Genomic DNA, 12800 nt, shown 5'->3' with positions numbered 1-12800 from the left:
CCCGCTAAGCCTGCCCAGCCACACCGCCACACGCCAGCGCTACCAGCCGCCAAGACCGCCCAGCCACGCCCCCGGCAGCGCTGCCACCCGCCAGCGCTGCCACCCCGCCAGCCACGCCCCGCCCAGCCACACCGCCACATGCCAGCGCTGCCGCATGCCGGGGCTGCCCTCTCCTCGCCCAGCTCTCCACCCGCAAAGACCACAACCCCAATGAATCCCTCTACGCCACCATCATCCACAAGCTCGCCCTCGCCAACAACTTCGACGCCATCGAGTCACTGATGCAGCAAATCAAGGCCACGCGCAAATGCCGCCTCTCCGACAGCGCTGACCATCTAGCCCGCTGCGTTCTGCCAAATGCCAGCGCTCTCCAAATTCAACACGGCAGAACGTCAGCGCTGCTACATGAAAGCGCTGCCAGCACATTCACTCTCTATTTTCAGCGCGGCATCACGCCAGCGCTGCCAAATGCAAGTGCCTTCGCTCCCAAAGATTCAGCCCTGCTGCGCCCAACACCCGTCAGCGCTGAACTGCCCTAGCGTGGGGGAACTCGTTAGGCGACTTGATTTCGAATTTGGCGATGGCGTTGAAAGGCGGGGCTGACGGCGCGCATTTGGCGATATCCAACTGCTTCGTGGTGTCGCTCTTCAACACGCTGAGTCAGCGCTGCCTTTCTATTCTACAGCTATCAATGCTGCCACTCTCCACTTGCAACAGACCACAAAGCCCTTTCTTAACCGCATCTCACGATGCTTCAGTTTTTCAATGCCGATAATCAGGGACGTTTTCTAAACTATTCGTATTTCTTTTCTTCCCTGAGGACATGGCATGCTTTTAGTGTGGGGGTGTTTTCTTGTGCTTATATTAAAAAAAAAAAAAATTTGACGAGATTAGTCTTCTATGCTTAGTTTTTGGTCTTTGTCTCATGCGAATTTTTATGAATTTGTGGAAGAGAAGATGGTTTTCGATGTGCATTTAGGGTTTGTGAATGAATGGTGGTTATTCTTGTTTTATTTTTAATATGCGTCTCTTGATTATGCAAAGAATTATGAGTTTTGTTGCAACATGATTGTAAGTTAGTAAAACGTGATTTGTCCGGTAGATACTAGAAGGAGTATTGTCAGTGTGATTACCTACGATTGTATCTTATCTGTGAAATGTGAAAAATGTTGGACGAATTGCCAACTCTGAAAATTCCAGCTCTGAAACATCTGACCATTTTCAGCTCAGCTCATAACTGCCAGCGCTGACCATTTTCAGCTTAGCTCATAACTGCCAGCGCTGACCATTTTCAACTCAGCTCATAACTGCCAGCGCTGACCATTTTCAGCTCCGCCCATTCTTGCCAGCGCTGACCATTTTCAGTTCCGCCCATTCTTGCCAGCGCTGACCATTTTCAGCTCCGCCCATAAATGCCAGCGCTGACTACTTTCCAGCTCCGCCTATTTCGCCAACGCTGACTACCTTTCCCGAGCATAATCATCGGAGTTCACTTTCCAGAGCTATGTTTATTCTTTCCAGCTCCGCATATTCTTGCCAACTATTACTTTCCAGCTATGTTTATTCTTGCCAGTACCGATTACTTTCCAGCTATGCTTATTCTCACCAGAGCTAGGTCTATAAATAGGGTTTCATTTCTATTGTAAAATCATCTATCTTTTGCTATAGTTTTAGACTCCATCCTTGAGATCTCTTGGCATCCGAAATTTAGAATTTATTGCTTTCATAGTTCTTTTTCATAGTATTGAAAATTCATTGTTTTTAGTTAGTTTTCGATTTAGTTAAGTTTTAGTTATTTATTGGATTGTGATTGCGTGACACAATTACACGTTCAAGACATTTACGGTATTTCGTATTTCAATTCAATTTATTTTCGTTTAATCATGTTTATGTTTTTAGTTCATGTTTATGCTTTCTTTTTAATTATGCAATTTAAATTATGCACTTTAGTTTCATGCCTAGATTAGTTTTATTTTTAATTTACAAGTACTTAATTTCTTAAGTTAGATTTTATTTAAGTTGTTTTAATTCTGCCTAGGGTTAATAATTTAATTCGCCTAGTAATTTTACAATTTGGTTTTAATTCAGTTTTAAGTTTCAGTTTTAGATTAATAATCAAACTCTTTACTGCTTTCTTTTATTACTTTTTCCCACGATACTACTAGAAGCCCTTTAAGACTTTCCTTGAGAGATGACACTGGGTCAACTTACCATCACTAGAATGTCCTTGTTCTATTGCAAGTCAAACTAGAGGTGTTCTAGGTTGAGTCAATATGTTTCAAGCTCCTAATCTATTGTTGATTATCCTCTCCCAATTCCGAGCTCCAATTTGACCGCCGTTTGTGCTCATGGATTCATATCAAATCATACTTAGACCCCATGCTTTCACATTTCTCCAATTATTCTTTGATTTTTTTTTCTGAAATTGATCACATCAAATCTATACACCAAATCTTCATAAATTTGATCAACGTTAGGGTACAAACACGCATTCACAAGCAAAATACGAAGGAAAATGACAACAAATCATGTGGAATTGAGGTACGAAAATCTTATTTGTCATCGGTGAAATGATCTGGCCGCCCAGGGCGACTAGATGATATAGCCACCGACTAAATACATTCTTTACTAATAGCTGTCAAATCGTTTTCTTTTTCAAATTTTTCTTACATATTATTGACTGATAACTGTCAAATCGATTAAATGTGTAAGACTTTTTCACAAAAACCAAGCAAAATCATCAACATCAAAAGATAAAATAGGCTCTTCACTCAAACTTTAGCATAAAATGCTTAAGTTTATAAAGTATGCTTTTCACATACTCCATATGTCCCATAACAAATGTCTGTTTTTTCTTTTTGAGTTGTCTCATAATAAATACTCCCTCCGTCCCATTATTATTGACTCAAAACTTTTCGACATGAGAACTAAGGAGAAAGTGTAAATTGGTTAAAAGTAGTAGGACGTAAACTTTTTTAAAGATTAAAATTTTCATTTATGGAAACATGCCGCTTATAGTGGAATGACCTAAAATATAATTCAAGCCGGTTTTAGCTTTTTACCTTTTAATCTTCTCCACCTATTAACACAATTCTATTCCTCTCATAAAATAAAAGTGGGTTCCATCACTTTTTTTTTTTACTCTTTAATCATACTTACTTAAATTTTAGAGTCTTAAAAAAACATTTCTTATTAAACAAAGGGAGTACTCCCTCTGTCCCACCTTCGTTGTCCCTTAATTCTTTTTTTAGATGTCCCACAATATAGTCCACTTTCTAAATTAAATTAGCATTAAATTTCTTTTTTTTTACCAAAGTAACCTTATTTAAATATAGTTAAACATAGAATAAATAAGGGCAAAATTGAATAATTACATATATTTTGTATTTTTCAAGCACTATTTATTATATTTTCTTAATATGTATAAAAAAGTAAAATGGACTATGGAGGTGGGACGGAGGGAGTATGGAGTATAATAATTTAAGAAACAAAGCATTTTTATCCATTAACACTAAATATGCAACTTAGTGCTAGCCTTTATGGTGATTTTACATTTATTGCTTATTTGGGGAAGGAGTTTAATCTTTGTACTTCACTTGGAAATAAAAGAGTCAACTGTAACAGAAATCTACGCTACGAATATTCAATATTTCGAAAAAGGGGAATCCTGGGCCCGACATAAATTGAATCTTCAGAAATCAAACAGTGATTAAACCCTAATTAAGTGAAGGAATCTTTAGTAAACCGTTCAAGATATACGGTCCAGATCATCCCATACACTGCATAAAACTTACACTCCGTCTCTGCTCGTCAGCCTCCATTTCTAACGGCTGCCTCGCGCTTCTCTCTATCTTTCAGCCTCCTTTCCACAGAGGAACACACGCACGCACTCGCATATATATATAGAGAGAGAAAGAGAAGTAGCAGACAGCATTCACGCGCAACTATGTGTGGAATTCTCGCTGTGCTTGGCGTTGCTGACAACTCTCAGGCGAAACGCTCGAGGATTATTGAACTCTCGAGAAGGTATAACTTTTGTTTGATTTTAAGTTTCTATTTGTATGGGTTATGTCGGCATGGATATCTCTCATTGCATTGTGTTGTTCAATGAAAGGAATATTTTTTGTGATTACGTTCCTTTCATTTAGTTTCCTGGTTGATTGATTGTATCTTCGCCCCGTTGGAACCTAGTTCTTTTATGAATTTTGGTTTAAAATGCAATGTTAATTAGTAATTCTATGCAACTCTGTTAATTTAAGATGGAAATTTGATTATAGAGAGAATGGAAATGGAATTACTACCTTGGTAGGAGTTATCTCTAAATTGCTGAGAGCTGATAAAATGAATTACATATCTAGGGGTTCGGAATATTCAGCTGCTGTTATTCTTTGTGCTGAATATGGATGGTCTGTACGACTCAAGAGAAAATGATCATTCATTTATTGGGGTCGATTGTGGCTGATAACATTTGAGACCATCAGTTACACATTTCAATATTTTAGCCAGTCTCTGATGCCTTGTGAAGATTCTACAAATTGAACATGTGACTGCATTCAGAATTCAGATGCACATGCATACAATTGTTTTCATTATATATTTACGAAATTAGCAATGATGACACATTATGGTTGGTTTCAGCTTTATTCCCCTATTAAGATGGGTTATTTGCTTGTCTATGCTATCAACTTTACCGTGCTAAGAAATATCTTATTGTTGAAGTACCTACATGATGCAAGATGCCCCTTGCTGATGCTTTTCCGTGTACGCATTGAAGACATATACCATCTGTTTCCATTAATGCTGGACAATTCTTCCACTTGCTCTTCAATCTTACGGATTCAGTTTATTTTATAGAAATGTTTGTCCCCTCACCCTATAAGGAACAGACCTACTTGACCATGACAAGCTAGTCGTGATAGTTTTTGAGTTCATCTTTTTTCACTCTGGTAATTTCATTGATAAAGAACTGACTATTATCCGAATACCTGTTCAAAAACAGTAAATCTAATTCATTCCTCAGACAGTTACTTATGAGTCTTGTTATTTGGATTTGCACACTTTAGGTTGCGACACAGAGGCCCTGATTGGAGTGGGTTGCACCATCATAAGGATTGTTATCTTGCTCATCAACGTTTAGCTATTGTGGATCCTGCCTCTGGGGATCAACCTCTATACAATGAAGACAAAACAGTTGTCGTGGCGGTAGGTGGAATACTTTATAGAAACATCCCTAGTAGTTGCTTACCAAACAAAGCAGTAGTTGCTCCCCTTCTCATTGATAGCAGAAGCGTTTATGGAAGCCCAAATGTAGTTCATTTGAGTGAAAAAAGCTTGTCTCGTGGTGTACCAAGGAGGAATATTGTCAAATTACTTTTTCTTTCTTAGAGAAGTTTAAGATTGATTTTTTTTAATTCCATTTCGAGAAAAAGTCTCTAAAACTCAATGTTGGCTGAATAAAGAAAAGAAGAGAAAAGAAAAGAGTGTTTCTGATGCTCTTTTTAAAGGGTGTATGTTTGATATAAACTTTCTGCTGTCAAGAAAAGGGCCGGTTCCTCAAACTTGGCTGTGTTCATCAAAACTGCCTCATCTCGCTTTTTCATATCCAGCGATTCCCGTAATGAAACTGTGAGATATATAATCAATGGTGTAAGGATGTATCTTAGAGTAATAGGTTATACAGCATTTTGCTTGCTGTAGAAATGGGCGTAGCATGGCAGATTTTGAAGCATTGGAATTTTTATCAAATTTGTATTTCATTGTTTGTGGGCTTCTCTGCTCCAACTGCATACTGCTCATCTTGTTAGCTACTAGATTGATACTATAAAGCGATAATCAAAAGTTGGCTTATTTACTAGTGCATCAGGGTATATTTGTTTGTAATGATGGAAGTCTCATGTAGCTCGTAGCTTCTTGTTTAAAATTTCACAGGGTTGGTTTTCACATATAGGAATTTGACTGTGCTCTTTCTCCATATCTCTCCTTGTGCTTTTAGGTTAATGGAGAAATATACAACCATAAAGAACTAAGGGAGAAATTAAAATCTCATTCCTTCAGAACTGGAAGTGATTGTGAAGTTATAGCCCATTTAGTAAGTAACTAAATTTTGTACTGTCCTATATGTTCACTACTATCTCATAACCCTGCATATTCCCCCTGGAATTTCTCTATTAAAAACTCTTCCGTTAGACATACTGACACATCTCACTGTTAATCCAGTATGAAGACTATGGAGAAGAGTTTGTGAATATGTTAGATGGAATGTTTTCCTTTGTGCTTCTTGACACCCGTGATGACAGTTTCATTGCTGCTCGGGATGCCATTGGCATTACACCACTCTATATTGGCTGGGGTCTTGATGGTATGTGGCTTTTTCCCTTGCATTGATTGTTGATGGCATGTCTGCCCACCAGAGTCTTCTGGGAATGATTCAAACTTTAATAGGTGTTGTATGGTGAGATGGTTATTATCTTTTCTGGAAAGGCAAAGCCTGCTTTTTGGTGTTTCCCCTTCTTTCATGTATCAATGGATCCTATCCCAGAATGGTCTAACTCTTAATGTAAAGTTAATATTGTGTCTTTGTGGGTTTTCTGCACTTAACTGCTGAGTGTTCCGCAGGATCTACTTGGTTTGCTTCAGAAATGAAAGCTTTAAGTGATGATTGTGAGCGGTTCATGACTTTTCCTCCTGGACACATATACTCAAGCAAAACTGGTATGCATATGACTGCAATTAAGTTGATGGTGTGCCCAATTTTCTACATTATATTGCACTTGTTTTCAGTCTTGACTGTCCAAACAGGCATTGTTGGTGAAATGTATGAAGAGTTAAGATCCATCCTGTTACTGTAATACTTGTCAAAATGGTCAGTTAGTTTGGAGTACTAAAAACTGTTGAGGGTACCATGAAATCAAATCCATCCATCCATCTTGTTTTTCGTTATATGTACTAGTGAAAAATTCAGTCCTTTGTTTTGACCGCACGGTACTTCCTCATAAGAGATATGTAATAGATAGCTTGCTGCAACTGTGAGATTTAGTGTGAGTGAGCTGGGATTTTTCTGCAATTTGAATATGCTAAAATGTTGGGCGCTTGCAAGATCTAACTGCTAGCAGATTAACTTAAGACATTAAATGATGGTTGCAGGAGAGCATAAAAGATGGTACAACCCACCATGGTACCCAGAAACCATACCTTCAGGTCCTTACGATGCCCTTGTACTGCGAAAGGCCTTTGAGAAGGTTAGTTTGATCAATATTTTATCAGCAGTAGATTATTGAGGTATCTTCTTCCAAATCTTAGCTCTTATTGACTGGTCTCCTCCTCTTTTTATTCCCCGCTTATTGTGTTCCAGCTCCTCCATCCCTGTCCATGTTGAAACCTGTTTCTCTACTTGTGTATTAACTGAGTCAGTGATATCGTAACACCGAACTTTTAACATTTCTAGCTAGCACTTTTTATCGGTTTAGGATGCATCTTTAGAAGCCTGATCTGAAACTTGTATTAAAGCACCTATGAGATTCTTTTACGTAGGAGTTATGTTTTTCTAGTCAATGCAGGGTCTTGATACTGCTTTCCCTTGGGACTTGTTTGTTTGTTTGTTTTTCTAAAATGAAAAAATATTAATGCTTTTGCTATTGCAGGCTGTTATCAAGAGACTTATGACGGATGTACCATTTGGTGTTCTTCTATCTGGTGGACTCGACTCATCCCTTGTTGCATCGGTTGCTTCCCGCTATTTGGCCGATTCAACGGCTGCTCAGTGGGGCTCACAATTGCATACATTTTGTGTTGGGTTAAAGGTGATAGCAATCTCTTGTGCTCATCTTTCACTTTGCTTGCTTATGTTACTGCACGAACCATAGTTATTTTCTATTTCATACACTCTAATAAAAGATATAATTTTCATTTGCATTCTACTCTTGTTTTACAATATTTCGCTGGCATGGAATGTAATGTTGGGAATCTATGATATTATGAACTGGTCAAAGTATAAACATGGCTCCTTACTACTCGGAGCTCAAGCATTGATTGTATTTTTATCTTTAAGGATTCAATTATTTCTGTTTCATTCAAGTCAATCCTTATTCCTTTCCGTTGATGATACTTGACAAGCTTCAATATCCTGAACAGGGTTCTCCTGATTTGGGAGCTGCCAGAGAAGTGGCAGATTACCTTGGTACTCGTCACCATGAGTTCCATTTTACAGTGCAGGTAATATTTTCCCTACTTATGCTTTTATTTACAGAATACTGCCTTGTTTCAGGTTGGAACGATTCTCATATTCCTTTTTCTTTTTGTTATTTGTTTTGTTGCCAAATTAGGAAGGAATAGATGCATTAGAGGAGGTCATATATCATATTGAAACCTACGATGTAACTACAATCAGGGCCAGTACGCCAATGTTTCTTATGTCTCGGAAAATCAAATCTCTAGGAGTAAAGATGGTACTTTCTGGTGAAGGCTCTGATGAAATTTTTGGAGGTTATCTATATTTTCACAAGGCACCCAACAAGGAGGAGTTGCACCAGGAAACATGTAGAAAGGTATTGGACAGGCTATATGTTTTATGTTTATGTACAAGTAAATTGTTTTTGGAGTTTCTTGATAAACTCTTGCTTCACGCTTTTAGAAAAAATTATGATGTCTACTTTAATATCCAGATCAAAGCTCTTCATCTATATGACTGTTTGAGAGCTAACAAATCAACTTCGGCATGGGGTGTTGAAGCTCGTGTTCCCTTCTTAGACAAGGAATTTATGAACGTTGCAATGAGTATTGATCCAGATTGGAAAATGGTGAGATGGGATTCTGTGATCTCTTTGCTTCTTCCCTGGTTAAGTCATATGATCTCTATGCAAATATTCATTATGCAATGCTATATGTCGCAGAAATTGTCTTAACCTCTGCTCTATAGATATAATGCTTCTTCTAGTTACAAGTTTGTGACATTGATCTGCCTAATCCTTTGGCAGTTTATGCTTGATTCTATGCATTTGACCTGAAAAGTTTAGCGTTACTTTTTGGCAGATAAGACCTGATCTTGGAAGAATTGAGAAGTGGATCCTACGCAATGCATTTGATGATGAGAAGACTCCATATTTGCCAAAGGTCTGAGTCTGTTCTTTAAAAACACAGTGAAAACATTCCGAAACACAGTGATAGAAGCTAATTCCTTTTGTGGGTTTCAGCACATTTTGTACAGACAGAAAGAACAGTTTAGCGATGGCGTTGGATACAGTTGGATTGATGGTCTGAAAGAGCATGCTGACCAACAGGTACAAAACTGTCTCCCCAGTTGTGAAAATTAGCGCGTGTGATGCAGTTTTGATGAAGAACACATTTGGACAACTCTGTGAACAGGTTACAGAATCGATGCTAGCCAAAGCTAGTTTTGTGTACCCTGAGAATACTCCGACAACAAAAGAGGCATACCTCTATAGGACTATCTTCGAGCGCTTCTTCCCTAAGGTGAGTCATTTTGTGTGTCATCAAGGTGGCGTTGTGTCTGAAACTGATTCAGTCTTTTTTTTAACAGAACTCGGCAAGATCAACTGTGCCAGGGGGTCCGAGTGTGGCGTGCAGCACCGCTAAGGCTGTGGAGTGGGATGCAGCATGGTCCAAGAATCTCGACCCCTCCGGTCGAGCAGCCCTCGGTGTCCATCTCTCTGCATACAGCGACGGAAAGGCAGCTGCTGCTCAGTAAACACCATTCTACTGTCTGTTTTATTCTATCAACAATTTGTCAACTTTTTACTTGTCTATTTTCATCACTATCAACTAATGCATGCTAGTGCTACTCTCTCTCTGCTCCATATCTGTGTGTTTTGTGTCTGACAAAATCCAAACAAAATAAAAAAAAGAAGTCCATTTTTATTTTTATTTTTATTTTCCTTCTGTGTATGAATTAGTAAGTCTTGAATTGAAAAAAAAAATATCAATCCAAGTATAATCCATTATATTCGTGTATGTTTACGAGTGTTTCTGACAATATATACCCCCAAAGACAAATTGGAAAACATAACATAAAAAAATGTGGACAACAAGACGAGTTCTCTAAATTGTTATTTTTTGCAGCAAAGACCTGGTGTATTTTTTTTCTTTTTCTTTTTTGGTAAATCGGTTGTTTTTGCTGTCATAAAAAAAAAAAAAAGTCTTGTCGATTTATTGTGAGTTGATTTTTTTTTTTTTGCTACGTTTACGTGAATATTTGATGCTTCGCTTAGGAATGTTTATTGTCGCCGATTTGTTGTGTTGTTTTGGAAAATCGTTGTAGGCAATTTTCACAAATTCTTTTCAGTTGAATCTTTATTATTCCATTCGTCTTATATGACTTGATTTGTCTACTTTTTTGTGTTATTCTATTTAATTTGATCTATCTTATGTACTATAATTTCACTATCATAAATACTTTTTTGTGTTATTCTATTTAATTTGATTTGTCTACAAATTTCTCGGACAAGTTTATTTTCATTAAAAAATCTCTGCAAGTCTGCTACTGTCAAGGCATCCGCTAGCCACAAACCGATTGATATTCAAAATCAAAAGAAAACCCAACGAGAATAGTAAATATTCAACTCGAAAGAAATTTGTGGGAATTTTGTTCATAACGATTTTCCAAAACAACACAACAAATCGGCGAAACTAAGTTTTCCTACCTAGCAAAACAAATCATCTCAGAAAAAATCAGCAAGAAATTTTACATGAGGCAAAATTCGATCGATTTTCAAAAATGAAAAAGAAAAAACACCAAGTGTTGCAAAAAACAAATAGCTACATTCAACGGAAATTTCTTGTCCCCGATGGAAATTTTGCTTCATCACTTTTTTTTCTTTGATCAGTTGTATCATTTCCAAACTCAAAATATAACTACTATAAATTCATAAGATTAGACAATTAGTAATGGGCAAATAAAGTTGGTCGTGAATACACTAATTTTATTAGGGTTAAGGTGCACATCCACCCCTGAACTAGACCCCCCTAGAGCGTTTAGCCCCCCCATTCTCAACCTTGGTGCAAAAACCTCCCCCATAGTCTAGAATAAGGGTGCATTTAAACCCATGAAGAAAACGGCTGTTTAACGCCGTTACCTTTAAATTTTTTATTTTTTTAATTTTGAAGTGGGTCCCACCATTTTCTTGTCTGTCCTCTACCTGAAGAACCACGCTGCCTCACTCGGCGGCCACGCCGTCGATGGCTGCGGCGAGTTCATGCCATCCCCGACTTCCAACTCGGCCGGCGAGAGCAGCCTTGTATGAATCAAATTAAAGCAGCTGCTCCTGCGCTTCCCAATTGAGATCCTGGGCGAATTCCTTGAATTTTTGGACACTGAGAAGCTTAGGATATGTGGTCTTATTGGTGGAATTCGCTCCCTTAACCACCGACCCCTACAACAAAGCCGCCGTCTTGTGGAGGTGGACGAACTCCAGGTGATCCAGCCCTACATCCGCCATCCTCTCCGAGCAGATATCCACCACCTGCCCCCGCACCAGCCCCTCCGCCCCGATCGAATTCGCCAGCTCCCCCAAAGCCCTTAAGATCCTCTCTGGCGGTGATCCCCTTGTCGCCACCGCCACATGCTCGAATGCCAACTCACAGGAGCGCGACGCCGGCCAGGACTGCAACGTCTTCGCCGAACACCTTGTGGTTCGTCGGCTTTCTATGGCAGAGGTCGTCGTTGTCCTTGCAGGGGAGGTCGTCGTGCGTCAGCGACATCGTGTGGATCATCGCCATCGCATAGGCAGCCAGCATCGCCGTCGACTCCTCGCCGCCGACCAGCTCGCAGGTATTCTCAGTGGCTTCAGTGGATGGACAATAAATGGTGGGACCCACGTCAAAATAAAAAAAATAAAGAAAACGGCATTAAACAACCGTTTTCTTCATGAGTTTAAATGCACCCTTATTTTAGACTATGGGGGAGGTTTTTGCACCAAAGTCGAGAATGGGGGGCTAAACGCTCTAGGGGGGTCTAGTTCAAGGGTGGATGTGCACCTTAACCCATTTTATTATTAGTTTTTTTTTTTTTTTTGAAGTTACAAGAAATATCTGAATACAATCAATTATGCAATCCGTACGCAGGCGGGACCTCAACACCACTCAACGGTGAAAAAACATTACTGCACGTAGGCGAGAACGCCCTGTATGTGGGACCACATCATCTAACAATATAATACAACAACAATACATCACCATATAAAGTGGAAAAACATCACAGCCAAGCGAAATGGAACCTAAGACCTCACACAAAGGAGAGTCTTTGGATGCCCTACCTTTTTAAAATATAATGATATGGAGATCGATTTTTCGACCAAATTTTTGTATATTGTAAATTTTAATTTGAACCAGTACAACCGTTATTGGGACTTTAAGAAAAAAAAAAAGAAAAAGAAAAATTACTGGTCCAGTAAATAAATAAATTGAAAAATGCATTGCATATTACAGACATAAATACTGGAGTAATCGTTTACTATGCCAATTTATCCTTTTCAGCTGCTATGTACAAACAGTACAATATACGCATCTTATCTTGTAATAGTATAAAAGTAACATTTCTTGATTTGTAATTTTTTTTCTCCAAAAATATAAATGCAAATATATATATATATATAATATCGGTCCCCACTTTTTGTCGAAGTTGTACATATAGTCGTTATCCAAGTTTAATGGATCACAATATATATGTAATGGAGTAAGTTATATATTGAAGTAACTATGGATATTGTAGCAACAGGACTCCATGGCCCAATGGATAAGGTGCTGGTCTACGGAACCAGAGATTCTGGGTTCGATCCCCAGTGGAGTCG

The 12800-nt window shown here is 38.6% G+C and overlaps 1 protein-coding gene, 1 non-coding gene and 1 pseudogene across 2 annotated transcripts; 2 read left to right on the top strand and 1 right to left on the bottom strand.

The window, feature by feature from the left end:
• Nucleotides 1-3637: 3637 nt before the first annotated feature.
• LOC131021826 (asparagine synthetase [glutamine-hydrolyzing] 3) lies at nt 3638-9879 on the top strand. Its single transcript, XM_057951115.1, has 14 exons — nt 3638-4026; nt 5064-5202; nt 5993-6088; nt 6217-6358; nt 6616-6711; nt 7144-7238; nt 7641-7799; nt 8131-8211; nt 8322-8543; nt 8661-8795; nt 9028-9108; nt 9189-9275; nt 9361-9468; nt 9536-9879. Exons 1-14 carry the CDS (start codon nt 3947-3949, stop codon nt 9701-9703), a joined length of 1689 nt encoding a protein of 562 aa, XP_057807098.1. The 5' UTR covers nt 3638-3946; the 3' UTR covers nt 9704-9879.
• A 1289-nt stretch (nt 9880-11168) lies between these two features.
• On the bottom strand, nt 11169-11998 carry LOC131023473 (geranylgeranyl pyrophosphate synthase, chloroplastic-like; annotated as a pseudogene).
• Nucleotides 11999-12727: 729 nt separating this feature from the next.
• Nucleotides 12728-12800, top strand: TRNAR-ACG (transfer RNA arginine (anticodon ACG)). The gene has a single exon. It is a non-coding gene; the product is annotated as a tRNA-Arg (tRNA).

This window comes from Salvia miltiorrhiza, chromosome 4, assembly GCF_028751815.1.
Source record: "Salvia miltiorrhiza cultivar Shanhuang (shh) chromosome 4, IMPLAD_Smil_shh, whole genome shotgun sequence".
In the NCBI taxonomy this organism is placed as follows: Eukaryota; Viridiplantae; Streptophyta; class Magnoliopsida; order Lamiales; family Lamiaceae; genus Salvia; species Salvia miltiorrhiza.
This window is presented reverse-complemented; position numbering and strand designations above follow the sequence as displayed.